Source organism: Urocitellus parryii, chromosome 7, assembly GCF_045843805.1.
Source record: "Urocitellus parryii isolate mUroPar1 chromosome 7, mUroPar1.hap1, whole genome shotgun sequence".
Taxonomy (NCBI): domain Eukaryota; kingdom Metazoa; phylum Chordata; class Mammalia; order Rodentia; family Sciuridae; genus Urocitellus; species Urocitellus parryii.
The window spans coordinates 181,636,756-181,664,179 of NC_135537.1; the positions used below are offsets into that span (position 1 = coordinate 181,636,756).

The 27,424-nt window shown below is 58.9% G+C and overlaps 1 protein-coding gene across 3 annotated transcripts in view; it reads right to left on the reverse strand.

Moving 5' to 3' along the window:
* Positions 1-310: 310 nt before the first annotated feature.
* The window catches only part of Tbc1d16 (TBC1 domain family member 16), an 82,434-nt gene continuing 55,320 nt past the window's right edge, over positions 311-27,424 (reverse strand). Inside the window, exons 4-12 of one of the 3 annotated variants that reach the window (XM_026408395.2) lie at positions 13,842-14,003; positions 13,015-13,162; positions 11,985-12,149; positions 11,416-11,564; positions 10,787-10,921; positions 9,837-10,023; positions 7,982-8,161; positions 5,721-5,867; positions 311-5,007 (exon numbers count right to left, since the gene is read on the reverse strand). In XM_026408395.2, coding sequence (XP_026264180.2) covers positions 4,759-5,007; positions 5,721-5,867; positions 7,982-8,161; positions 9,837-10,023; positions 10,787-10,921; positions 11,416-11,564; positions 11,985-12,149; positions 13,015-13,162; positions 13,842-14,003 — 1,522 coding nt within the window. In that variant the 3' untranslated portion in view covers positions 311-4,758. Of the gene's footprint in view, positions 5,008-5,720; positions 5,868-7,981; positions 8,162-9,836; positions 10,024-10,786; positions 10,922-11,415; positions 11,565-11,984; positions 12,153-13,014; positions 13,163-13,841; positions 14,004-27,424 lie in introns of all 3 variants that reach the window. The other 2 variants (XM_026408397.2, XM_026408394.2) reach the window with 2 other exon arrangements.

The following is a 27,424-nucleotide window of genomic DNA, read 5'->3' on the forward strand; positions in this document are numbered from 1 at the left end:
GGGGCCATGCTGATTTCCCTCAAATTCCCACCCGTCTCGTCTGCTCCTGAAAAATCTCCTAACTGCGCTTCCTGCAGCGGAGCCCTGGCAGGGAGATGCTCCCTGAGACAGAGCCACCTGTGCTGCCAGGCCTGGCGGCCCTTCCTCCTCACTGTCCCCTGCAAGCCAAATGCTGTCCACTCAGGGCCCAGGGTGAGCCTGCCCAGAGCAGGGTCTGCTGGCCAGCCCCCAGCTCTGGTGACCCCAGTACCCCTCCCCGTCCCCACCTTGAAGAGCCAAGAGGCAGGGCAGGTGGAAGTGTCCACAGGCCTTCCTGCCTCCTCTGCCCCACACCCAAGTGTCTCTCGCTACAGGCCCTGAGAGACCTGGGGCCTTGTGCCACGGACGCCGTCAACATGATTTTATTTCCTTTGCAGCGGAATCCACGAAATTCAGAAGCGCGGGAGGGGCTGTGCCTAGCAGGGGTCATGGTCACCAGACCTGGCCTGAGTGGAGGGGGATTGTATTTAAAAAGCAAAACAGAACAAATCACTCGCGGAGACAACCCCATCTGTCCGTAGGGGTGGGAATTTCACGAAACTGCCCTTCAACAACAAGACTGCCCTCCCCACCCCAAAGCGCTGAGAAAAGCTGGTCGTGCGGCTTGAACTTGGGTTCCACTTCCTACCTGGACATTCATCCGGATGCATCTCAGACACGGGGCAGCAGCAGGCTGTGTGCCCCTGCTCTGTTCTGGGAGGCCCAGGGACTCCCCTCTCCTGGTGGCTAAGCTCCAACCTGGGAGCGGAGTCCTCAGGGGACTTCACAGCCCAGCGGGTGAGGCCCAGAGCACGGCCTTCCCTGAAGAGCTCTGCCTGCAGGCGCACAGGCAGGAATGCCCACGCCCAGTGGCAGGAGTAGAGCTGTGGGAGTGACCTTGAGAGGAGGCACAGAAAGGCTGGCCCTCCGCTGACACTCAGCAAGGCGGAGGCGCAGGAGGGGCCACAGGTTTGCTGACTCCAAACCAGGGCAGAGTTCTTGTCCAGGGCCTGAGCCCTCATGGTCAAGGCTGCTGAAGGCTAGGTCAGTGGTCACTTCCCTGAGTGGCTGGTGAGGCCTCTGGGCCATGGCGTACCAGGCTCCTGGCAGCTTCTACAGGAAAAGTCCCCACAGGTGAGGTGGCCTGGGCAGGTGTCCTTGTGCTCATCTAACAGGTGAAGAAACAGGCTGGGTGGGCAGAGGCCACCTGGCCAGGGAGGGGTGGTGGCAGTTCCAGGCCAGGCCCCTGCTCCAGGGAAGAGCGTTCCCACAGCGCTACTCCCAGCCCTGGGGGATTAGCTTTTAGGTCTGGAGCAGCCCCACAGGAAGGCCTGTGCAGCCAGCCAGACCCAGGCCGTCCCCGGGGCCCCTGGGATGGGGGGCCCAGCTGGGCAGCCAGTCCTGGCTGCACCTGGCCCAGGTTAGAAGATACTTCCTTCCCTCTGCCTGGTGAGCCCAGGGTGTCCCCGCCTCCCCAGCCTCTTGCAGGGGGATCGGGAGGCTGGATAGGGAGGCTTCTGCAGGAGGAAACCCAAGCGAGACATAGAACCCTGCGGGCCACCCCAGCTATCTGCCAGAGGTGGACCACAGCTCAGAGGGACTTCACAGGAGCAGGTCCCCCCCCCGGCCCACAGTCCCCCCATTTCCTTGTTAACCCCATCTGTTCTCGGGGCCCACTATCAAAGGCCTGAGCTGGGTGCCCTCTGCCAGCCTCGGCCCCAGGCTGACTTCACCCCAGCAGGGATTGGCACAGGCTCTCAGGGGTAGCTCCAGGATGCGTCCCCCCACCCCACCCCACCCCGGGCTTAAAAACCTCCCTCTGCCTCACTGATGGTCTCCAAGCCCATGTGTGCCAGGTGACTGTCCTGGATCAGGCCCTCCTCTTCTGCAAGAGGGCAGGGACACATGACCTGAGAGTCGCCCAAGCTGGGACCCGAGTTGGAACCTTCTGGAAAAGCTCGATCTTTCCTAGCACCCGGGGGGAGGACCCTGTCAGGCCCAGGTGGCAGAGAAATACTCATCCTACACCACCCGCCATTCCCTGGGAGCACTCTGCCCTGGGAGGACGGGTGGGAAGTCAGCTTTCCTGGGTGTCAGGTGGACAGTGCCAGCACAAGCACACCAGAGGTCCCTCTCCTCCCAGAGACCCAGGACGACGCCATGCAACACTGTCAGCAGACGTGTAAGTGGCAGGACCCACGAGGCGCCGACTTTATGCGCGCACACGCCCGCCCACCAATAGCATTAAGTGTCATTTTAAAAAATGGGTTAAATAAGCGGCATCGCGGAGGATGGCCATGCCGGGCTGATTACCCCCTATTTGCACGTCGTGGCGGTGGGAAGCTAGGAGTCTAATGACTGAATTATCACCCTAATGCCTTTTGCTGGCTGGGAATAATCCTGGGGTAACAGCTGCCGCAGGGTTGGGGCTGGCTTCCTCTAATTGCATCCAGATGAAGGGAGCAGAGCCAGGGCGGGGCTGCTCCCTCCCCTCCAGGGCTTCCCCTCCAGCCGGCAGCACACCCGCTCTGGCTTCCTGGACCCTGGCTGCTCTGCAGAAGCAGATGACACTGAGGCCCAGGGGAGCAGAGTGGCACTTGGTCACCCTGAGGATGCAGCTGGTGTAGGTGGGTCAGGTCTTGGGGAGCTGGGACTCACGGGGAAGGCCTTCCACCTGGGACCTTCCAAAGCGAGTGGAGACCTGGCCCTGCTCGACCTGCCCTCAAGACAGCAGCCCCAGGGCAAGAGGCACCCGAGTAGCACAGGCAGGGGTGAGGGCAGGGGCTCACTCTCCCACCCCAGGGAGGGGTGACCTGGAACAGTGTCATTTGGACCAAGACTTTCTAGTGGTGGCAGGTAGACTGTGATGACAGTCCCATCCTGGGCCCCTCTGAATCCCCAGGCTCCTGGACAGGTTGTGCAGAGGGAATACTAGCAGACAGGGTCCATTTACCCACCCCAGAAGGCCAGGTCTGGCTGCAGGATGGGACAGACGTGTGGTCCTCCCTGGCCTGGACAGGTACACACCCAGTCCTGCAGGGGCCTTCACCAGGGCTGACCTGCAGGAGGGGGGCAAGGGACCTGCCCTTGCACCTCGCTCGAGTGCCCTGCTGGAGCTTCGGAACCCATGGCCCCGGAGGTAAGCAAGCCAAGACCAGGACTGCCCAGCCTGACCGCCCAGCCTGACTGCCGACCCGCGGGCAGCGCGGTACCTGGGCGCAGCAGTTTAGGCCGATGAATTTTGGGGTTATCTGCTACACAGCACTCCTGTGGCAACGGAGAGCTGACAGGACTATTTGTGGGGTCTGGTTTCCAGAGGAGGGTTAGGAAGGATGGACCTGGTTAGCGCTACCAATTTCCCTAGCGGACCAGGAGCCAACACAGACAGGCAACCCACTTTCCCCAGGAGCAAAACAGATGAGAAGTCCACCCCCCAGGACCCCCGTGGCTGGACTGCAGTGGTTAACAGCTCAGGATCTGCACACTGGGGAGTCCAGTATGTTCTCCCCCAAAGGCTCTTGGAACAGAGGGACCAGGAACTTGTAAGTGCCTTGAAGAGGACTTGGGCTTATGGAGAAAAAAAGCGGAGAAGGGAGGGGGCTGGTGTCTTTCTAAGACTGGCACTGTCCAGCAGTGCCCACCCTTCAGCAAGGAGCTGCGGGCAGGAGGCAGCTCTGGGTCTGCGCTTCACAGAGGCACCCAACTCCTGGCGCCCATCACTTGAGACATGGCTCTCCTGCAACGGCTGGGAGCTTCTGGCCACAGCCCCTGTGCCTCGTTCTGTCCCAGGAGGGGCAGCCAAGACCCAGCCCTCGGAGGATGAGCACACGGGGAGAGCCCGAATGCTCCTTGACCACGGCTGCTCTTGGTCCACACTCACAGCAGGGACCACAGGTCCTGCAGCGGGTCAGGAGGCTTCTGCTATTTCAGGTGCCTTGTCTTGGCTTTCTGTTAGTACACTCCCACTGCCCTGAGGAAGGGATCCTCTTCAGAGGACCTTGCAGGCACACGCACGTGCACACACACATACACACACACCTGCCAACCCGTTCAACCCCCAGATGGCTGCTGGACCTGGTGAGACTGACTGTGAACAGTGCCAAGAGTACTCAGGGGAAAACCCCAGCTTAGGGGCAGGTGTCCGACCCTTGTCCACCAGGCTGTGGCTCCGGCTCAGTCGGGCCCTTCCTCCCCATAGCCAGGATGCACAGCACTTAGGCAGCTGGCGCGAGCGCCCCAGGTTGGACACTTGTTCTGAAATCGGAGGGCTTCCTGGCAGATGCCCTCACACCAGCTTTGCAGCTGTGGTGGGAAGGGGGAGGAGTGTGTCCAGCTCACTTGGAGAAGCCTGACGAGAAAGCGTCCCGTGTGCAGAGGCCTCTGGGCCTGCATGGGCCCCGCTATCTGCACCCCTTGGCACTGGGGTGGAGGCCTCCTCCTGTCCCTGCTGTCCCCTTTTCCTGGCAACGAGGAATTTCTAGGCTGTGCAGAATTCCCCCAGGCAGCCGGCGTGAGGCAGCTGCCCGGTCCCAGCTTCCGGAGCTGACTGTCCTCTGGGAGGGTGGCAGGCCTTGCTGCTGTCATTTCCAGGCTCTGGCTGTGTCGTTACTGGGAAAAAGGGCTCTTCATTTCGCCCACAGCCGTCTTCCTTGCACTTCTGACATCCGTCCCCCCGCCCCTCCCCCACACCCAGGACCTCCTGCAAGGTCCCCTCAACCTGTCCAGTGCAGGGAGTCCCACCTATCTGCGGAAGCCAAAGCCTTCCCGAGGTGTCTTCGGGCCCCTCTTGCCTTCTCTTGGAGCTGGGGGTGAAGGCATCTCCACCGTGCCCCCGTAGGGACAGCTCTCGGAGCCTGGGTGGTGGCCGGCACACTCCACGGCGGGCATGTACCCACTGTCCCACATTCCCGTCCCACAGAGCTTGCATAGCTCATGCAGGCTGCAGGGGATCCGCGGCAAGAGGCGGAACTGATACAGCAAGCTCCTGGCCTGCAGAGAGAGAGGATGGGGTCAGGGGACAGCCTGGTGGCCTGGGATCCCCATGGGAAGTTGAAGAATGACCGTGGCCAGGGCCAACGCCTGTGGGCTCTGCCCACTGGCTCCCACCTAGCACCACACAGTGGTCTGGGTCTGCCACGGCTGCTGGAGACTCTGGCAGAGCTCACAGCCGCAAGCTGTGAGGAAGCCCTCCGATTTCAGAGCTCCCAAGCTACCCAATGAGGGAGAGCAAGGCCAAGGCTGCCCAGCCCTGCCCGGCCCAAGCCTGCCATGTTTGGCAGGACCCCTCTCTGACTCAGCTCGGCCCCACCTTCTGGGCCACCAGGATGCCCTGGAGCTCTGCCCAGCCGCACTTCAGCAGGAGACTGGAGGGGGAAGGAGGGCAGAAGTTCAATGAAGTCCCCTTTATTCCAGTTGACCTTGGGTGGGAGCAGCCCCTCCCCAGGCCCAGGCTCCCGTTTCCCTAGCTCTGGGCTGGAAGTAAGACTCCCCAAGGTGGGGACCCCACGATGGTGCCCCCTGAGAGCATGGAGACAGCCACGGGGACCCATGACCTAGCTGGAGGGGCTGCAGCAGGTACCCACCCCTGGGCCTTGGTGGTAGGGCCCAACGCTGCAGGTGCAGATGGGCAGTGGGGTGGGACTAAGTGCAGGGCAGGCTCTGTGCAGGCAGGGGCTTCAAGAGCCAGGGAGGGAAGGGCTCACCTTCCTGAGCACCAGCTCTCCGTTCATGTGCATGGCCAGGTTTCCGAAGTGCAGGAGCATCTGGTCAGTGGCCAGCTGCTGCTCGATGACGTCGTCCCCGTAGATGGCCACGATGGCCACGCAGATGAAAAGGTGGAAGTAGTCCGTCTGGGGGAGACAGCAGAACTCTGACGGGCCCTGACTGGCCTGCCTGAAGGACGGGCCTGGTGCAGGGGGCAGAGGGGCTCCGGGGGAGAGCGTCTGCGCTGGGGGCCTGTTTGTGGGTTGTGGGGGTCTTGGCAAGCTGTGCAGGGGCCTTCATCCTCAGTTTCCCCACATGCAAGTCAGGTCTGCCGGCAGCCACACCCCTGGGCTGCTGCAGGACCCAGAGCAGCAACGCTTGTGCCGGGCAGCCACGGCTGCCAGTCTCTGGGTGGGCTCTCTGTGTGACCCCTTCTTCCAAAGCCTGGACCCCAGAGCTCACTGTGACGTCCTATCCACAAACGTCATGAGAGGGGCTGTGGGCAGGCTGGGTCAGGGTCCTCCCCAGGTGCAAGCCAACCAACAGGCTGGTCTGTCCTGCTGCGGGGCGTCCCGAGGCGCGCCCCAGAGACTGCGCTCCACTGCAGTCTGAGAAGCAGGTCCCAGGAGAGCAGTCCCTGAGACTTCTGGAACGCTGACCCAATCTCCATGTCCCAGCCCTCCTCTTGGAGGCCCCTCAGAGGGCCCCACTGCCCTCCTTTAAGGCACCCTGTCCTGGCTGGGACCATCTGTGTGTGCTCCTGCCTGGGCACCTCAAGGCACCCCACCTTTGACACAGTGGCTCATTGAGGCACAGGAAGGAAGGGAGCAGCAGAAAGTGCATGCGAGTCCCCTGACGCTGGTCACAGTTCCACACAGAACCATCCCCAATCAGGCTGCTGGAGTGCTGCGCGTGGGCAGAGGCCACGGCAGCAAACCTCACCCGGGCCTGCTCTGGGAGACGCCGCCCCGGGCCGCCCGGCCCCCTCCTCAGAGCTCCCTGCAGGGGTCTTGTTTTGGTTCGGGCTGGCCCTCTGGCAGCCACTCTGACTTTGGCTGGGATGAGAGTCCCAGGAAGTGGACACCCAGCTTTGCTGGAGGAATGTGGGGAGTGGAAGGTGGAGCCTGGTCCACATGGGCTGGACGGCGGCACAGAGGGTCTCAGCTCTTGGGACAAGGTGTGGGGCAGGCCAGCCCACCGCACACTGCAGGGAAATGGGTGAGACTGTCCCCCAGGGGGCCACTCAGGAATTAAAGGCATTGCCCGGCAGTGACCCCTGCCAGAGCTCACTCCTGGCTAATTAGCCTCCTTCATCCTCCCACCCCTCCCGCTCAGCTGACCAGGGATTGTTCCAAATGTAGCTCCATTTACCCCAAGTCTGAAAGCACTGTGGACTTGCTTTGTGGGCTTTAAACAGATTGGCAGTTGGCTGGGGTCATTGCCACTGATCTCATCAGACCTGGGACACAGTACAGTGGTAAGAATCGGCCCTCTTCAGTGGGTGATGCTGAGGTCACTTGAAACACAAGTAAAGGGCAGGGTGGGGTTTGCAGGCCGTCCACTTTATTAGTGCAGGTGCTCCGTCCTGAGCTCTGCGTCCGGCTCGTCCACCCATGTGGGCCAGGCATGCAGACCCGGGGTGGGCCGTGAGGAAGGTATAGACAGTTGGTGGCACAACCTAGGTGTCTTCAGACTCCCGTGTGACCCCCGACCCATGATGCCACTCAGGATGGGAACTGCTACTGCCACATCTGTGGGTAGGTGGTATCCACCTCTCTCTGCTAGCTGCCCTGGACATCAGAGCTGGCGCCCAGCAGAGGGCCGTCCCTCCTGAATGCATCCCAGTACTTCTGTAAAGGCTGGTGAGTGCAGAGACTCTCCCATCCTCTCACCTCACCCACCTGTCCCTAACTCAGGCGCTAAAGCCACGTGACAGACTCCACCCTGTACTCCGAGGACAGTTGGTGGAGGAGATACTGGTGATGGGGACAGCAAGTGGAGGCTGGGACACACCACCAGGGCTCTCGGGGGGTTGCTGGGGAAGCAGAGCCCCCCTTTCCCTGGGCCTGGACCTGTGGCTGAGCAGTCCCAGGGGGCGGGGTGGGACAGTGCTGTCCCAACGTGCGGGCACACCAGCATCCTGGGCTGCGTGGGTTTCAGTTCCTGGGAGGGGCCTGCAGCCAGCCCAGGACTAGGGAGCAGCGGGGTGTGGGGTGAGGTGGGGGAGCCCCCGCCCTGCCAGGCGTGGGTGGCCACGCACCTGGTAGTGGGCCCAGCAGGCCTCCCAGATGCGCAGGGCCTCGGCCTCGGGGAACTCCCGCTTGAAGCAGAGCAGGAGCCAGCGGTGGCAGAAGAGCATCTGCAGGCCGTCCTCGCCCAGCGCCGCTAGGTGCTGGTAGAAGCGCGGGTGGGTCAGCCGCAGCAGCTCTCGCAGGTACAGCTGGGGGCGAGGGAGGAGCGTGAGCCCGCCCCACCCTGCCCCGAAGCCCCTCCTCAGCCACCCGCACCTCGGTCTCTGCAGGACACAGGTGTCTGCGGCCTGCCGAGTTCTTTCCGGCACTGGAATTGTGTTCGCGCCTGTCTTCGCCAGCTTCTCCCAGACTTCAGACTGCCCTGGACGGAGGCCCTGGCGTGGCCCCAGACAAGGCATGGCCTGGCACCCTGTGGCCTGGGAGCTGTCTCTGGGGGAACCACCTAGCCCCAGCCACACTTAAGATCACCCCGTGACACGGGACCAGGTCAAGGCTGTTTCTCTGACCCAGGACTCGGCCGACTTCACTGACACCACCGGAAAATCAATCTCCAGGAGCTAATGGGTCCCCTGGTCCTGTGCTGCCCTGAGCTATCAGGGAGAGTGGCATCAGACTCCGTAACTGCCTCCCAGGCTCCGCGGAGGCCTGACATCACAGGGGTGCAGGACTGTGCAGAGCCAGCAGGCCTGGCAGGGGTCAGCTGCACTCTTGAGGGGATCTTGGTGGCCCGCACATGCCCTCCCCACACAAGTGGCCCATTGTTCTGCTGGAGAGGGCAGCTGGGGCTGTGGAGTGTAGGAGCTGAGTCCAGGTTCTCCACTCGGTGGCCTACAGCAGGGTCAAGGCCATGTGTACGTGACGCCCCAGCTGCCCCGGCCTCACACCCTCCTGGCTGCGCTCCTCAATCCCATGGCACCTCAGTGACCCCTGCACGGCTGACCTGTAGGACATGCTCCTTGGCCCCTTCAGCTCTGGGCTTCAGGAGTACATCGTGTCCAGTGAGACCTGACCACTCACCACAACTGTCCAGCTGAGCCTCTGGACACTCAGGGCCAGACCCCTATGGGTGGAGATGACCCAGCCCAGGGGACCTGGGACACCTGCCTTCCTCCCTACCACAGGTCTTTTCTGTGTCCCCACATCCCACCCCTGGAGCCCGGTACTGTCTGCTCGATCTGTGGGCTTCCAGGCTCTCTCCTGGACTGAGCACGAGAGGGCAGCCAGCAGGTCCACACTGGTGACGGGCAGTGAGAATGGCGGTTGGGAGCCCTAACTTGTCCTGGGCTGCACACCCACCCGCCGGACCCTGTCTGACCCAGCTTGGCTCCCCCACTCCCCACCACTCAGTGCTTCCTGGTCTATACCAGGCCAGTCCTTTTCAGGAGGCCTTGGGGTTGGGGGACGTGCCAGATGGGCCCCAGGAAAGGCCTGCTGTCCTGGGGTGAGAACTGCTGCTGGTTCTCAGGGTGGCACAAGGAGCCCTCCTGTCCTCAGCCCACCCAGGAGCCAGGGCTATGTGGTAGCAGCCGGGAGCCCGTCCGTGCAGCACAGGGCCTCCCTCCCTTGCCCTGCCCGCTGGGCTGTGTGGTCACATGCAGGAAGGGGACACTCCCCACAGCCCGCCCTGGACCTGCAGCCCTGGGAGCAACATCTCTCCTGGAGGCCGTGGCCCTCTTTGGAGGCCAGGGCCAAGTTGCCCCTTTCCTAGCAGCAGCACCATCTGGCTTTCTGCTGCCCACCGACCCATAAGAGCAAAGCCACACATCACTGCCGAGACCCCTGGCAGCAAGAGGAGGTGGCAGTGTGCTCTCCAGCGCGCCCCATGCAGGCTCACACACGTACACGCACAGCCCCGAGCCTCACCAGCTGTTTCTCCATGTCCTCGTCCCGAGGAGAGCTGACGAAGATTGTATTCTGCATCAAACCCACGAAGCACCAGAAGGTGTCTGACTCGTCCTGGACCTCGGCCAGGAGAGGTGCCACCAGGTCCGACATGCCCTGGGAGTAGCCAATGGCCGGGTTGTACACAGCATAGTTCAGCAGGATCCTCCTGGCGAGGCAGCAGAGGGTGGGCTGGGCATGACCCACCCTGCCCCCACCCTTACTGTTTCCTGCTGCCGAGGCTGGAGACCCTGCTGCGCAGACCTCCCCTTCACCTTGACCTCGGGAGGCAGTGTCTGGTGCAGGCCCTGGCAGCTCTGCGGCAACCTCAAGGGCTGAGCCTTGGATCACGACCAAACGGTCCTCGCTTTGCAAGAGGTGATGGCCTGAGTGAGCTGCTCACCAGGCCCAGAGCCCAGAGCAGGGGGTGAGGAAGAATGTGGGTCTGATTTCCCTAATGCTTGAGTGCCTGTGACCAAAGGTGGGCTGGCAGACACGTTTTTATGGGCTGTTAATTGTGTGCAATTATTTGCCAGGCTGCAGCAGAATGTCCAAGATGCCAGCCTCTGGCTCTGTGCAGCTTTATCACAGGAGGACCACCCATCAGGAGACGGAGGGGACGTGGGGAAAAGCCTGTCTGGTGGGCGGATGGGAGCCAGGCATGAGCAGGTTTGGGGGTGCCCAGGGATTGGAGGCTCTGCTGGCACCCTGAGTGGATCCTGGGCTTCCTTGGGATGCTGTGGCTGTGGGTTTCCTGCTGAAGCAGCCCATGAATCTTTTGCTTGGGACCTTGACTTCACGAAGCCTACAGAAAGCCTCCTCTGGGAGTGTCCCCTTCTCAGAGATCAGCTGAGGCTCAGAGAACAGGGGGGCCACCACTTGCAGATAAGGGAGGGCTGGATGGGGCATTGGCCTGTCCAGGAGCCAGGTACCTCATGCTCTCCACGTTCGGATTGTCTTCCCCACGGAAGAACTCATTGCTCCGATCTGTCCGAACCACATCTTTGTCCACGGTGAACTGCACGTTTCGCCAGAACGCTCCGCGCTCCTCAGGAGTCATGGAGAGCCTGGGGCAGGAGTGAGTAGTAGACAGGGTCCAGCAGCCCATGTGCCCCAGACAGGCCTCCCCTCATCCTGCTGCAGGGAGGGCTGGGTTGCTTTGGGCAGTAAACCCTGTAGCTCTGGCAGTCATGGGTGGTGGCCAGTCCAAAGCTTTCCCCTTGGTGGGTTCTAGCCCTCAGAGGGGAGCTGAGCACAACCCCCGGGAACAGGGCTTCACCCAGGCCCAGCCCCACAGGGAGCTGACAGCAGTCCCAGGGGCAACAGAGCCCTAGCTCTGGCTTTGTTCCCTGCAGGCGCTGCTCCAACCAGCCAGCAGCTAGGGACACCAGCACCCATTCAGACTGTTGAAGGAGAGCTGGGACATCTTGACCTGAGAGCTCAGGTCTGCACTTCCCACCGGGTCCTCAGCTTGGGAGGCCCGTGTTTGAAAGGAGGCACAGTGTGCCTGCCTAATGGCACCTCAACTGCTTCCAAAGGACATGGGCGGGGCGGCAGTCACCTCTTCTGCTGGATTTCCAGGTATTCCTTCCTCTTCTGCACCCGCAGCGCCTCCCGCTCCTCCGACGTGGACTCGTGGCTGTAATAGCGCAGCAGGAAGGGCCAGACCTCCCCGCGGATTGACACATCAATGCCGCCAAAGAAAATGGCCTGGAGGAAGCGGCCAAAGTTGGGGAGGGTGCGAGCAAGAGGGCAGCTCAAAGAACCCCAAATCCCCAGGGAAGGGTGTTCTGGTGGCTCCCCGGCAATTTGCACATGTTCACCAGGGGACAGCGCGGGCCCTGCGTTCCCATACAGGACACAAACCCGCTCATTTCAATGTCAATGCCCCCCCGGGGCGCGTTCCGATTGACGTGCGGTTCTCACATCGGCGGCCTAATCCCCGGGTTTGGAAAGGACGCCTTTCAACGCGCGGCCCTCTGTGCCGGCTGACACGGATCCCGGCCGCTCGGATTGTTCCCGCGCCGCGGCTTTGATCGCTTGGCCGCGCACTGGCCGCGCACCTCGCTCGGGGCGGACCCGGAGGCGCCGCCCGCCCCCCCGCGCCGCCCTCCCGGGCGCCGCCCTCACCTGGCGCAGCTTGTACATCTCCTCCACCTGGCCCAGCTCGTTCAGGTGCTGCAGCCAGGCGGGCACGTCCAGCCGGCGGTACAGGCTCTCCTCGGGGTGCGCCTCGCAGGACGGCAGCTTGGGCCGCCGGATGGAGAACTGCACGCACGTCCTCTCGCTGGCGACCTGCTGGACGGGAGGGAAACTGGGCAAAGATCAGGGTCTCGACGCGGCTTTGGAGGCCAGCGAGGCGGTTCCCAGGATTTAAAAGGCTCTCTGTTCTGGGCGAGGGGGAGCGCTGCCCGGCACACAGGCCCCTAAATGGCAAGTGTAATTAGACGCGATTAAAATGGAAATACCTTCGCCCTCCACCCGGTCCCTGCGCTGCCCCCGGCTCCCCGGGACCCCACCGCCGAGAGCAGATGAATGCGCGGCCGCCCGCTCCCCTCCGCCGAGGCCGCGATAAATCACATGTGATTGGCCACATACAAAGGCCGCGCTGTTCCGCGCGGGGCCGGCCTGTCGGACCGTCTCAGCGCAGCCAGGAATCCAGGCGAAGCTGCAGCTGACATTTAATTCAGAAATCAAAGGTTGCTCAAGGCGGGGAAACCGCCCAGCCGCCGTCATCGGGGGAGCCAGCGGGGGGCTCTGTGGGAAGGACGGGCTGTGGAGTCAGCCCCGTTTCTAATAAGCACATGCGGTCCCTTAAACAGATAATTAAAGGGCTCTCATTACAGTCGCATGTAGACGGAGCAAAATATGGCAGGGCGTCCTGTCAAAACACGATGTCTCAAGTGCAGAGCGCTGACTTTCAAAAAGCCCGGGCACTGACTGCTTCAAGCCCCAAGTGCCGTGCTGTCACCACCCAGCCACCACAGAGGGGCCCCAGGCCACCAGGGGCCACACCCTGGGAGTCCGAGGGCCGCAGATCCCACCAGGGGCCTGGCAGCAGGGTGCACTGGGGAAGGACTGCCCTCGCCCGCAGGAGGGCAGGGAGGGTCCAGTGGCGGCCCCTAGCGTGTGGGACCTGTGGGGCAGGCTGGCCGGCTACCTGGTCCTCGAGGTGGGACTCGGTGCAGAACTTCCACTGCTGGAACACCTCGCACAGCTTGTCCAGGCCACCGTGGTGGAAGTGCAGCACCTTGTACTGGCTCTCTCGGCTGGCCACGACCAGCTGGCCACTGGTGCAGGCCTCATCACTGAAGGGACATGGGGCGGGGATAGAAAGCCCGATGAATATGCCAACGCTGGCTTTCATTTCCAAGTATCATCAGGCAGTCGCTGGAGTCCTGTGGCAGGTGGAGGGCAGCAGCCAACCCAGCAAGCCCAGGAACCTGGGCACCCTCCTGGGCAGCCTGCTCCCACGGTGTCCTGCCTGGCCACATCATCCCGTCTGTCCAGGGGCCTGGGGGTGGACACCTGTGGAGCCTGCTGGGGGACACTGAGAGGCTCCCTCTGGGGGAACCCCCAGACACTGGCCACACCCATCAGTGTCCCAGCTCACCTGGCCACCCTCAGATAAAGGCTGGGGCACGCTCTGGTGGCGGGCCCCTCGGGGACAAGCGTGCTGCTCTCGGCACAACCTCTCGTTGGTGCTGCGTGGCAGCCGTAGGGGCCGCAGGCAGGTGGCCAGGGACCCTTGGGCCCATGGGAAGGAAAGGGAAGCTCTGTCAAGAAGGCTGCGCCCCCCACACTGCCCTGAAGGCAGAGCCAGGTGGAGAGGACAGCGGCGGCCACTCTGCACAGCACCTCTGCTTGGTCTCTTCTCCAGGCCAGGGTCTGAGTGACGGCCACCCTCCCCTTCCCCAAGGGCAGAGTTAGCCAGGGCCAGAAGGGCTGGGACAGCCCACCCCCAGGAGGCGTCCAAAGCGTCCTCACCTGAAGAAAAGCCGCAGGGAGCGCATGTGGCCCAGGTCCACGCGGAACACACCGCAGATCTGCTCCGGGGCACAGCCCCGCTGAGCCTCGTCCCAGCGCGAGGTCTGTAGGAGGCCATTGCTGTCCGGGAAGCGCAGGGTGGTGTCCGAGCTGGAGGGGGAGCTGGCAGAGCAGGCCACGTGAGGGCCAGGGCGCAGGGGGGTGGAGCTTCGACAGGGACACAACCCAGCCTGCCCCGCTGGGCAGACAGCTGTCAGAGCTAGTGAGGGAGTCCTGCTCTGGTCACGCACACCTGCGCTTTAATCAGGGTGGGAAAGGTCTTCATGGTCAGAGCCTGCTCCACTTCAACAGTGGTTACAATGACAGACAAGGCCACCATGACTGGAGTTAGGATCCTTGCTGTGTGACCTCATGCACGTTACCAGGCTTCTCTGAGCCTTGGCTTCCACACTTGCAAAGTGAGGACAGTTACCAGGCTCTGTGTGGAATAAGCAACTGTAAAGTGCTCAGCACAGGCCTCGTCCTCGCACAGAAGAGTAGCTGTTTGGCAACATTTTTAGGCGGAGTGGGGCTTCCACATGGGTTTCAAGTGGCTAAATTTCTGAATAAACACAGATTTAGTGTATGGCTTGGCAAGAAATCACTTCAGTTATTAACACCACTAATACAGCAAGCATTATTAAACTCCTGTATGGCCTGGGCCTGGGCTAACCCCTTCTCACGTGCTTTTATTGCCTACAATTCTCACCATCAGCCTATGAAGCTGAGCAATGCTATTACCCCATTGTACAGAAGAGGAAACTAAGGCCCAGAGAGGACAGCAACTCGCCCAAAGCTGCACAGCCAGCGAGTGGTGGGGCTGAGGTCAGCTTCATGGCTCCGTTCTCAGGGCCCATTTCACAGCTGCTAAGTCACGTGAATTCAGCCACATCACAGTCACATCCTGCCTCCTGAGACCTCAGCATCACCAGCCAATGCCTGCTCAAATGCGACCTGAGCCAAGGAAGAGTGGGTCTGGGGTCCCAGGCTCTGCCCCACACTGATAGGGCAGCAGTCCAGGCCTGCTGTCCTGCTGGAGCCCAGGACACAGTGGGACTGAGGCGCCTGGTCCACGTCCTCCTCTCCAGCCTCCCTCGGAGACGGGCCTTTGGACCCCTGGCTGCCTCCAGAACAGCACCAGGCGCTGTCCCTTCCCTGTGGGCAGCAGTGAGCCAGCGTCCTCCACCCCAGGGCGTGGGGGCTTCCTCCTGGGCCTGGAGGTCACAGGCGCAGGTACAGCCCATCGCAGATGGCGGGTCGGCAGCAGCCTGAACCACCGCGCACAGACCATCCTCCCCAGTGGACCCTGACTGTCTGAAGTCATTGTGCTCAGAGCAGGGGGGGGGGGTCTGAGGACAGAGCCGGCCCCCCACCAGGCCCTGCATGCGGCCTTCCTAAGCTGCTTAGGGAACAAGGCCACTGGTGGCCAGAGCTCGTGCTCAGCCCAAGCCCCCACCCTCTCACCACCACCCAAACACAACATCCGACCCCCCCAGGTCTGCATGCCCCTCTCCTCTCCGCACACTGTCCTGCTTGCTGCCCTGCCCGCCAGGCCAAGGTCCTCAGAGACAGACTCCAGGCGGCCTGCCCGGCTGGTCCGCCAGGGAGAGCACGATTCCCAACCAGAAGAGCCCCCCAGAGGGGCCACCCCACCTCCCCGCAGCTGCCTCAGGCAGAAGTCTGCCTAAACCCCTCACAGCTCCTGAGGGGGAGACTGTTTGCACCGATTAATTGACTGATTCATTAAGTCAAGACACTGGCTCGGGACCTACAGCTGGGGGTCCAGGGGCTCAACTGGAGCAAAGTTGACAGAAGCCTTAGTTCCCTGGGACCTGGGACCTGTGTTGGCAGATGCCACCTTGCTCAGCATCCACGAGCAGCCTGTCCCCCCCCCCCCACGTGGGCTGCACGGGCTGGGGGCGGCCACCCCAGCTCCCAGCAGAGGCTCGGCACAGAACCTACATCATTTAATACTCAGACCTGAGTGAAAACAGAAAATGTCTGGGAACTCAGAAGTCATTGGAAAAGAAAAAAAAAAAAAAGCTTTAAAGGAAATAAAACCTGGGATGGAAATATGTTCAGTTTTTTATGATCTTTCTACATATGTGAAGCAGTTTGGTTTTAGGAGTATTCATATGTGCTGCATATAATTTGGCTTGTTCATAAAATTATTATGTGTGATGCATTAAAATTAAAAGGATGGTTTATTCAGGCAATTCCTTCTAGCTGCTCCGAAGGGCAGGCGTTTTCCAGGTAGAGGGAGAAGATGGGGCCGTGAGTGCAGACTGAGCACCTCCACCACAGAGGAGTACCTCCCCGGGTGAAGGGCCGGGTCTTGCTCACAGTAGGACCGCGCAGCGCACAAGTGGAGGAGGCTTGCGTCTGCAGCCGGCTACCAAGAGTGGCACCTGTCACCCCTGGATCCAGTCGGCTCCTGCTCCTGGAGAGAGAACGTGGCAGAAGGGTTGCTAGGTAGGTCCCAGAGCCCAGGCTTGGAAAGGCCTGGCAGCTTCCGCAGGGCCCCCTCACCCAGCCAGGCACAAAGCGAGAGCCCAGGAGCAGCACCCACTCGCTGACAGGCAGGCCCCTGCCAGCAGAGCCCCAACAGCCGCAGCTCCTGGGGCCACCCCCTAGAGCCCAGCACATGGCCAGTCTGAGGCTGGCCCACCCTGAAGAGCTGTGGGCAAAGCCAGGGTGATTGGGGCATTTGTTATGCAGCAATAGGTGACTGACACACACAGGAAGCGTCTGTTTCCAGAAAAACCTCAATAGAAAAAGCCTCCAGACCTACAGCGGCGGCTCTCGAGGTCAGAGGCGGGGGGGGACGGGTGTGAACATGATTTAAACATCCAGACCTCGACGTGTGCGCTTGCTTTCCTTCCATCCTGAGGCTTGGAGTTGACTGAAAGAGAGGCCCCTGGACCCCCAGCTGTAGGTCCCGAGCACAGTGTCTTGACTTAATGAATCAGTCAATTAATCGGTGCAAACAGTCTCCCCCTCAGGAGCTGTGAGGGGTTTAGGCAGACTTCTGCCTGAGGCAGCTGCGGGGAGGTGGGGTGGCCCCTCTGGGGCTCTCTTCTGGTTGGGAATCGGGCTCTCCCTGGGGGACCAGCAGGGCCGGCCGCCAGGACTGCCCTGGCTGTCCTCCATGTGGCTCCAGGGAAGCCTGGCCTGGCCTGGCCTGCGGGTGAGCAGGACTCAGGGTGCTGGGAGGGGCGTGCGGGCCCTGGAGGAGCATTTGATGTGATGGAGAGAAGGGTGGGACACGGAGCCTGGGAATGATGCCACCCTTTGGTGGCCCCTCATAAGTGTCAAAACCTAAAGGCATCCAAGGTGTCCTCTGAAATGTGAACGCATGTAAATAGAAATAAAGGACAGTGTGTCCAGACCAGAGTCACCGCCCCAAGAAGTAAGCTGTCGAGCCACGAGAACACAGGGGACACGCTGGGATTCCTGTCACCAAGTCCAACCTGGGTGGCAGGGCTCGGGGGAAGGCGTGCAGGGCATGACATGGGATTCAGGGCAATAGGGTGGGTTGCCTGTGCCACCCCCCGTGGGTGCATGACCCCCCAGTGTGAACCTGGACTCGGGGTGACGATGACGGGCCAGCACGGCTCACTGTACCAAAAGTGCCACTCTGGTGGGGCGTTATGCTGGGTAGACTGAGCGTGCGTGGGCCCGGGGCACACGGGGGGCTCCACTGTCCACCCGACTTTGCCGTGAACCTGACGCTGCTCTACAAGACAGTCCACAAACACAGCCACGGGGCGAGCCGAAGGCCACAGGACCTCAGAACACATGTGGGGTGTGACCAAGATGAGCGTGAACACAAGATCGGCCCAGGAGAGGAGAAGAGCTTCCTAGAGGGCAGACAGAGGGTCAGCAAAGTGCCCATGTCTGTGGCCAGGGGGGATCCATCGCAGCGGGACACACCACCCCAGGGGAGGCTCTGAGACCACAGACTCTGTGCAGCGAGGACTGGGGGAATCAGCCTTCCACAACGGCAAACCGGCCCGGTCCTCGGAACGGCAATTTGGAAATCGGACGAAAAAGGCTTAAAAACATTCATGCATTATATTTTTTTATTTAATTTTTTTACACAAATGGAGCACGACTTTTCACTTCTCTGGCTGCACATGAGGTGGAGTCACACCACTGTGCAATCCCACCATTCACACATTTTACCACTTGACTTCCTTAAAAAAAAAATCACTGCATTTTAATCTGACAGAATAGTGGATTTCATTGTGTTGACCCTTTAATTTCTAGGAGTGAATCCAAAGAAAAGAGTGAAAGATGCCCACAAAAGATACATGAATCAACACAGAAAAAGCATTCGATAAATACCCGATGCTCAATTATGATAAAAGCTAGGAGTCACAGAGACCCTCCCCAACTTAGTGAAGGACACCCACAGGCTCCGCTGCTAATGTCACCCTTGGTGGTGCAGGACTGAATTGCTCCCCGACCAGGGATGAGCTAACCATGCCTGCTGTCACCGCCTCTCGTTGGTGCTGCGAGCAGGACGGGAAAGGGAAGGAGAGTCACAGGGATTGGAAGAGGAGGTCAGCTCTCTGTTTTCAGATATGACTGTTGACGTTAAAAAATCCCAGGGGACGGCTGCATGCGTGAGGCCCTGGGTTCGATCCTGAGCACCACACAGAAATAAATAAACAAAATAAAGGCATTGTGTCCACCTTATAATATATATATCTCCCAGGGGAATCATGAAACAACTTTTAGAATCAATGAATGAATCTGGTAAAATTATAGTTGAATGTTTTTAATATAGAAAAAATTAGTTGTAAAATTGTTAAATCACCAATACACAACTAGAAAAATAAAATAAATACAAAACATTCAAATTATAGTAGGAAAAAAAAGGGAAAAAAACACACGAAATATTTAGAAACAAGTTTAACAAAAGATATTCAAAGCTAGGCCCAATATCGCACACCTGTAACCCCAGCAATCTGGGCGGCTGAGGCTGGAGGATTGAAAGTTTGAGGCCAGCCTGGGTGACTTACAAGACCCTCTCTTAAAATAAAAAATAAAAAGGGATGGGAATATGATTCAAGGTAAAGCACCTCTGGGTTCGATCCCTAAAGACCACCACACTAAAAACCCAGATGGCTGAGAGGAACGGGAGAAGACTTGATCAACGGAGAGGTGCACCATGCCCGTGGATGGGGAGTCACCACAGTATAGCAGTCTTGGGGCTGGGGTTGTAGTAAGGGGTGGAGTGCTGGCCTGGCATGTGTGAGGCACTGGGTTCGATTCTCAGCAGCACATGTAAATAAATAAAAACAAAAGTCCATTGGCAAGTTGAGAAAAAAGATGGCAATCTTGCCCAAATTCCAGCAGGAATTTTTTGGTAGAAATCGGCAAACTGACTCCAAAGTTTTCAAGGAAACACAGAAGACCCAGCAGAGTCACATCAATTATAAAGATGAAGCATGAAGTTGCAGGGCTTCTCTGATTTTTTTTTTTTAATATTTATCTTTTAGTTCTCGGCGGACACAACATCTTTGTTGGTATGTGGTGCTGAGGATCAAACCCGGGCCGCACGCATGCCAGGCAAGAGCGCCACCGCTTGAGCCACATCCCCAGCCCGGCTTCTCTGATTTTGAGACTTATGAAGCCATAACAATCGAGAGAGTCCAGCAGGGGTGAAAAGATAAATACGGTGAAACAACCAGTGAGACAGAGCAGAGTCCGGGAACAGACGGGTCCGATCCTCAGACGGTTGACAGGGAGAGAAGGCGACAGGGAGGAGAAGCTTTTCGGCAAGTGGTGCTGGGTCAACTGGCGTCTGTGAAAAAGTCGGCGTGGGCGCTTTCCTGTGCCACACTCAAAAATGAACTCAAAATGCACCCGGCATGGATGAAACCTAAAGCTTTCTAGCTTCTAGAAAAATCCATAAGAGAAAGACATGTAAGACCTGCAACAGAGCCAGGCTTCTTACACAGAACACAAAACCCACAGACCATAAAAGAAACGATAAGTTAGAGGAAGAACAATTTCTCTTCAAAATACTCTATTAAAGGCAACAAAAACAGGTCAGAGCCTGGAAGCACATGTTCCTCGTGTCTGTCCAGTAAAGGCCTTTTGTCCAGAATCTGTACAAGGATCTCCTCCCAGGCAGACACTGCCACGTGCGCTGCTAAGTGCTTCTCAGATGTGACACCAAAAGTGGACACAGAAGGGAAGGAAAGGTAAGCGGAGGCTAATTAAAATGAGAAACTGCTTTTAGAGACATTTTAGAAAGTAAAAAGACAGATCACACACTGGGAAAATACATTTGCAAAATATATGTCTGGGAAAGGACTGTGCCCGGAATAAACCAGGAATGCTCAAAACTCCGCCACAAGGAAATGAACAAACAATTTTAAAGTGAGCAGAAGGTTTGAAAAGACGCTGCGAGGAAGACGTCCCCGGGGACGAGCAGATGAAAAGGTGCTGGGCTCAGACCCAGCGCAGCGCGGCACCCACGAGCCCGGCACTCACTGGAAAGCAGAAGGACCAGGTCACGGGAACAACTGGGAGGCCGGCTGGGGTGCAGAGCCGCTGGGGGGCTTGTGCGTTGCTGGCGGGATGTAAAGGGAGGGGCCACTTTGGGAAAGAGTGTGCAGTGTCTCAAAAGTCACGTGCACCCTGACCACAGGACACAGCACCTTCTCCTGCCATTTACCCAACATGCGAGAAAAACACTCATGCAGAACCCCGCATGTGACTGTGACAGCAGCCTGTCCACCACGCAAAGGCAAGAAACGCCTCCCGGCTGGTGGACGGATCAGGAGACGGTGGGTTGCAGGACACAGAGTCTCCCCAGCCAGGAAAGGCAGGAACGGGGACACACGGGACCAGGCACGGACCTCAGCAGTGCAAGGGGCCAGGCACCCACGCCTGGGCCCGACATCACGGCTGGGGCTCAGGGAGGGGCCAGGACCCTGCACCCAGTGGGAGAGACCAGGCAGGGCTGGGCAGCTGGCGAACCCCAGCCCTGGGCTCCACCCCTGGCACTGAGAGCACTAGAATACCAAGACGGTGGCGCCAGGTGTCGGTGAGGACGGAGGAACCGGGCTGCTGGTGGGCGGTCACAGGGCACACCACTGTGGGAAACGTCTGGCACCTGCTTCAAAATCAAGCTGCGCCAACTGCGAGCTCCAGCCCCTCCCGGCCCAGGTGTTCACCAGGAGAAATGGCCACATGCAGAGGCTCGCCCTCAACTGTTCACGGCAGCTTTATCTGTAAGAGCGAAGGAGCAAGGACCACCCAGGACTGACCAGCACCGAAGGCCGAAATGAAATGCTGTAGAGAGGAAATGGCTCTGTGATCAGGGAGGACTACCCGACCGGCAGATGCACTCAACCCCCACACGCTGCAAAACTGCTACCCGGAGGGACCGAGCCAACCCCTCCTGGCGAGAAGCAGGAACCGTGGAATTCCAGCTGACCAAGTCCAGGAAAGGCTAACCCAGTACTGTGCCACCCCTTCACCTGTCCACAGAACTCCTTCCACATGGTAAAATGCAAACACTGTTACATCTCAGGAAAAATTCTCCACACTGCGCCCAGCCCCATCTTCTGTCTGCGTCACCCACCTGGCTGGTCCAGGTGCCTCCCGGGTGGCGCTGAGCGATGCTTATCTTTGTCTGGCTTATTCCCTCAGCACCATGTCCTTGGGTTTTGCCCATGTTGTAGCAGGTATCAGAGTGCCCTTCCTTTTGAAGGCTAAATAATATTCAACCCCATGGACAGGTGTCGTTTGTTTATCTACTCGTCTGTCAGGTGTGTCCACATTTGATGTGGCCAAGTTGCTGTCCACGAAGGTGCACAGACCCCTCTCCTGTCTCTGCTATCAATCCTTCTGGGTGTATGCACACAAGGGGGATCCGTGGCTCACGGGGGAACTGTGCTGCAGCCACGTGCCCCCCAGGTGCACCCTGCCCACTTCCGCCAGTGCACTTGGGGTCCCGGGTCCCCCATCTGCTCACCAACACTGCCACTTTCTGTTTTGCCTGGTGTTTTGGCAGAGGTGGCCGGTCACTGCAGGCCAGCGGGGCGTTCCCTGAGGGTCAGCAGCACAGTGGACAGTCGATGGACCTTCTTGAGAGAGAGGTTTGTTCAAGTCTCCTTTCCATGGTAAAGTGGGCTTTTGTTGGTGACTTTTAGAGGTCTCTGCAGATCCTGGGCATCAGCCCTCGCTAGACAGGATTTGCAGATGTGTCCTGGCGGCTGGGTTGCCTTTGACCTCCGTCCAGAGTCGGACACAGCAGCTCTCTAAATGCGCCTTTGGTGTCATAGACCTTTGGTGTCATATCTGAGAACTGCTGCCAAGTTTCAGCTGGATCGTCCTGGGGCAGGGGCAGGGACGAGGGACGGACCACACAGGTGTGGACAGAGACCCAGGGTGATGGACATGTCCACTGCTCGACGTGGTGATGGGTCCATGGTTACAGAGGTCAGCACTGACCCAGCCGTCCACCTGGTCATACACTTGATGATTAAACGTCAATGAAGTTCTCAGACACCCACCAATATTCCCCGGGTATCGCTGCTGAACTTCCAACAGTGGGGAATGTGTTGGTGTGCCCCGAGACAGCCAGCCGACGCCCAGCGTCCCGCCATACCAAACACTTCATAAGAGTTCTTAATGACCCAAGAAAACGCTCACTTTTTAGGCAGAAAACGAGCTGTTAAACTATCTGAAATAGGATGTCAATGTGGTTTTCCACAAAACGTATTTGTGGGTGTTCTATATCTACATGAGCACAGAAGTACAAGATGATTCTGAAACTGTGGAAACGGTCACCTCTGGATGTCACAGTCATAGTTCATGTTCACACTGTTCTTCTTTTTTTTTCAAGTTTTCCGAAAGGAATAATGCATCATTTTGATAATCAGAAATAATCAGCAGATCTCCTGTATGCCCGTTTTTCTGTAAACCAGAAGTGTGGAGTCAGTATTTCTGTTCCTTTTTTTTTGGTAGTACTGGGGATCAAACCCTTGCTGGGATTTCCACCACACCCAGTTTATCTTCTTTTTAAAAACGCAGCTATGTTTATACGACCTTCTTGCTTTTTATTCTGAGACAAAGCCTTGCCAAGTTGCCTAGACGGGTCTCCAACTTGCAATCCTTCTGCCTGAGCCTCCGGCGGCCGGAGTGCCCCCACACACACTGTGCTCCTTTTTATATTACAAGATCAATAGGATGATTTAGAAGAGAAAAAAAAGAAATAGCGCACAGGTGAGCGGCCACCATCTCCACTGCCATTCCCTGGGACACAGGAACCCCCCCCCCCAGTCCACCCAGGGGCAACGCAGTCCCTGCCAGAGCCCCCGCTGCCTCTGCCGACGGTGACAGGTGGATCCTAAAACTCACCCAGCAGAGAAACAGACCCAGGGAAGCCGACCCACATTTGGAAGGAGGAGGAGGCTGGAGGACGCACACCACTGGTCACCCTCCGCAGGTGCTCGGGACGGTGTGGTGCTGGCGCAAGGTCAGGCAGGGATCCCGAGAGGAACTGAGAGTCCAGAAATAAACGCACACGTTCCAGCCCCTCGGTTCCTGCCTAGAGCGCCCAAATGACACAACGGGGAAAGAACCCTTTTTCAACAAATGGGACAACCGGAAATCCACAGACAAAAGAACAGAATCAGACCCGACCCCATGGGCAAAAACCATTCAAAACAGGGCAAAGAAACTTTGTTTCTCTAAACTCCTAAAGAAAACAGAGGCAGCCTGGCACGGTGGTGCACACCTGCCATCCCTGCTGCTAGGGAGGCTGAGGCAGGAGGACTGCAAGTCCAAAGTCCGCCTGAGCAACACAGCAAGGCCCATCTCAGAATAAAAAATAAAAAGGGCTGGGTGTCTGGCTCAGTGGTACAGCTCCCCTGGGTCCCATCCCCAGTACCCCCCCCCCAAATAATCCATCTCTCTCTCTCTGTCACACACACACACACACACACACACACACACAGGAAAAAGAAAAAAGGGCACAAATCTCATGACCTCGAGACCACGTCTCATGAGCACATGTCCCTTCCACGTGGCCTCGGAGGCACAGGCAAATGAAGAAGGACAGATGAACCTGACTTGATAAAGAGTCAAGGCTTCTAGAACACTCTCAGGAAGATGGAAAGACAACCCCGGGGTGGGACACCTGCAGACCTGCACCGATGAGGGGCCAGGACCCGGAAGCTAGAAGAACACTTAAACAGAAAGACAGGTGACCCGAAGAGGCCCCGGGGAAGGGTGTGGGTGGCGGTGCTCGGGGAAGACCCACAGGTGGTCAAAAGCACCTGGAAAGATGCGCTGTCACCAGCGCCCACCAACGGCGAGGAGAGGCCACGCAGCCCGCCGTGGGAGCCCTGGCAGGACAAGGCAGAGGGGAAGGGGACGAGGAGAGAGCGGCCCTCCCACGGTGCTGACGCGAACACGGGACGGAGCGACCAGTTTGGAAAGCCGTCAGGTAGTTCCTCAAAAATTAAAAATAGAGTCACACTGCTAGGTAAATCCAGGTGAACTGAAAACACACGTCCACACAAAAACAGGTGCACAGCAACACTGATTACAGTAGCCACAAAAGGGAAGTGACACACAGACCCCTCAGCCTAGGAACGGATGAACAATGGAATATTGCTCAGCCATGACAAAGGAGGGAGTGCTGGTATGCCTGCAGGTTCGTGAGCCTCACATGGTATCAGAAGGGAGAGAAGCCAGACAAGAGCGCTCATGCTGTGGCTTCCATTTGTAAGAAATGCCCAGAAGTGACAGATCCACAGACAGAAAACACTCGCGGTGCCAGGGGCTGAGAGAGGGGGCCTAACTATGAACGTGGAGCCCGTGCTGGGCTGATGAAAACGTCCTGCACTGGACGTAGCGTGGCTGCGTGGCTTCAAGACGGTGCTCACTGCCACGAACTGCCCACGAGGTGACTTGCATGACCTCAGAAGTTCCACAGAAAGCTCCGGGGCCTCCCCTGGCCTGGAGATGGGGAGCTGTGGTCCCCGGGGCAGGTGGGGGGAGGAGGCAGCCCCTATGTGCTGGGGCTGCTCCACAGGGCACCACCCGACGGCGGGAGGGTGAGAGGCCAGCGCCGGCCGCTGGGCAGAGGTGTGGGGCTGAAAGGAGCGCAGAGCTGGAGAAGGCCAGGGGACTGGCACAGGAGATGAGCCAGGGAGGAAGGGCTACCCACCGCCCGTGGCTGTGCTGCTGCAGAAGTGGGTGCCGTGGAGCAGAAGCCTCTGCTGTCTCCGCGATGAGCCCGTCTCCCCTCCTGCAGAGACGGAAATGACCTCGTGTTGCCAAAAACTGAACATTAAATGCAATCCCTGCGTGTGTTTACTTCCTTGAAATTTGCAAGTAGTAAATAAATAAATTCCTTTTTGTGGTTAAAAATCTCCCCAACGATGCCGTGTGCAGATCCAGCTTGGTCAGCCCGTTCCACGCACCCCCGGCAGGTCCTCGGGCTCAGCGGCCCGGCGGCACTGCGTCCAGACCTCGTTATCGTGCTCACACAGCGACGGGCATCTTCCCGCACGGCTCTCGCACCCTTTCAGGCCTCTGTGTAAGCGGTCGCCATCTTTGGGTTCAACCAAGCACAGACTGAAAGTATCCAGCAAGAAACCGTGTCTGTGTGGACACTCTCCTGCTCAGAGAGCCCTGAACGACACGGCGGTTACACGCATCAGGCACTATCTAGAGGTGTGTGGCTTTCGTGCAGATGCTGCGCTGATCCTATAAGGGACCTGAAAACCTTGGATTTGGTATCGTTGGGGGTCCTGGAACCAATCCCCTGTGGGACCCCGGGCCACTGTAACAGTCCAGGCAATTTAAAAAGAACAACTGGACTCGTTAATGGGAATCAATGACCCCTCTCCACAGCAGCTAAGTCCATTCAAGCCAGAGTGGAGGGGGCCGGCCCCTTCCAGGAGGGGGGCTCACCCAAGCACAGGGGGAGGGGGGTTCCCACACAAGAGACTAGACCCCAAGCAGCTGGAGAAGCAGCAAGTGGGGGCGGGCGGGTGTGGCTGGGGAGGAAGAGGAGGAGCCTGCAGGGCATGGTCCTGACCCACAGAAGGGTCAACAACTGTGGCTCCTTAGAAGGGAAGGACACTGTCTCTGTAGGGCACCAGTTAAAGAGTCCCTGGTGTCAGGAAGACCAGGGGGAGGGCAAGGGGAGGGAAGGGGACACGCTGGGGTCCATGCTGCTGAACGTGTCACGTGAACCCCACTATCGCACAGAGCTGAAATGCACTAGTAAAACCATTGTTTTAAGAAAGAAAGGCCAGGCGCAGTCATGCAGGCCTGCAATCCCGCAGCTCGGGAGGCTGAGGCAGGAGGAGGGCAAGGTCAAGGCCAGCCTCAGCAACTTAGCAAGGCCCTGAGCCACTCAGTGAGACCCTGTCTCTAAATAAAATATAAAAAAGGGCTGGGGAGTGGCTCAGTGGCTGAGTGCCCCTAGGCTGCACAAAATAAAATAGGGAGGAGATTCTGATGCAGGCAAATGGATGAGCTGGAGGACACTGTGCTAGTGAGACCAGCCAGTCACAAAGGGACAGCTCAGAGGGTCCCCAGAGCAGGGAGGGGTGGCCAGGGACATGGGGCAGGAAAGCTGGAGAGCTGGTGTCTGGCGGGACGTGGTTTGGATTTGGGAGGAGAGACGTGCTGGAGGTGGGCCCTGGTGACGTTGGTACAACGGTGTGGACGTACCCATGCCAACGGCCAGGTGCTTGAAAGGGGCTAAGGGGGCGGTCAGTTTGCATTATGCATATTTTATTAAACGATTTAAATGGGCCGTGGCTTTAGAGCTGGTTCCTCCACCCCACGAACATCCTCTCACAGGAGCACCTCCCTGGCCAGACGCTGGCCAGCCTGGGGACCCCCGTGAAGGCCATGCTGGCTGGCAGGAAGCTTGCTCAGGCCACAGGGGTGCTCAGGTCTACTCCAAGGACAATGGAGAGTTTGTGGAATAGCTTGAGAAACGTGCAGAGGGAGGAGGGAGGACGGCCACCCCACTGACTCGGTGACACAGTGTCCCCTGTGCGATTCCCGATTCCACCTGGGGTGGGGAAGCGCTGCACCTAGAGGAGAAGAGTCTGTCCTCCACGTTGTCCCCGTTCCCGGCCTGCTGTGAGTGACATAGGGAAATAAGCAACTTGCTACTGACATGCAAGGCCACGGAGACCCCGGGGAGCCCCCAGTCCGAGTGGCTCCTCAGCCCTCCAGCCAGGCTCGGGAGTTTTGCACAGTGGGTTCCGTCTCCTGGTTTGCTGAGCCCACGGAAGCCGGCCACAGAGGACCCAGCACACCCAGTGCCCCGTGGCCTACCTGGACTGCAACACCCCATTGTGCGGCCGAGCTCTGGCCAACTCAGAGATTTCTGGAATTTCTGCCGGGGCCGGGGCCTGTCCACGCACCAGGCCCAGCTGGCTGCAAGGCTTTCTGGGAACCTCCCATGTGGCCTACTTAACAGGCCGCTCTGAGCCAACCAGGTGTTCTTTAAGCCCTTGTGAAGAGTCCTTGATCAGTCAGACAAA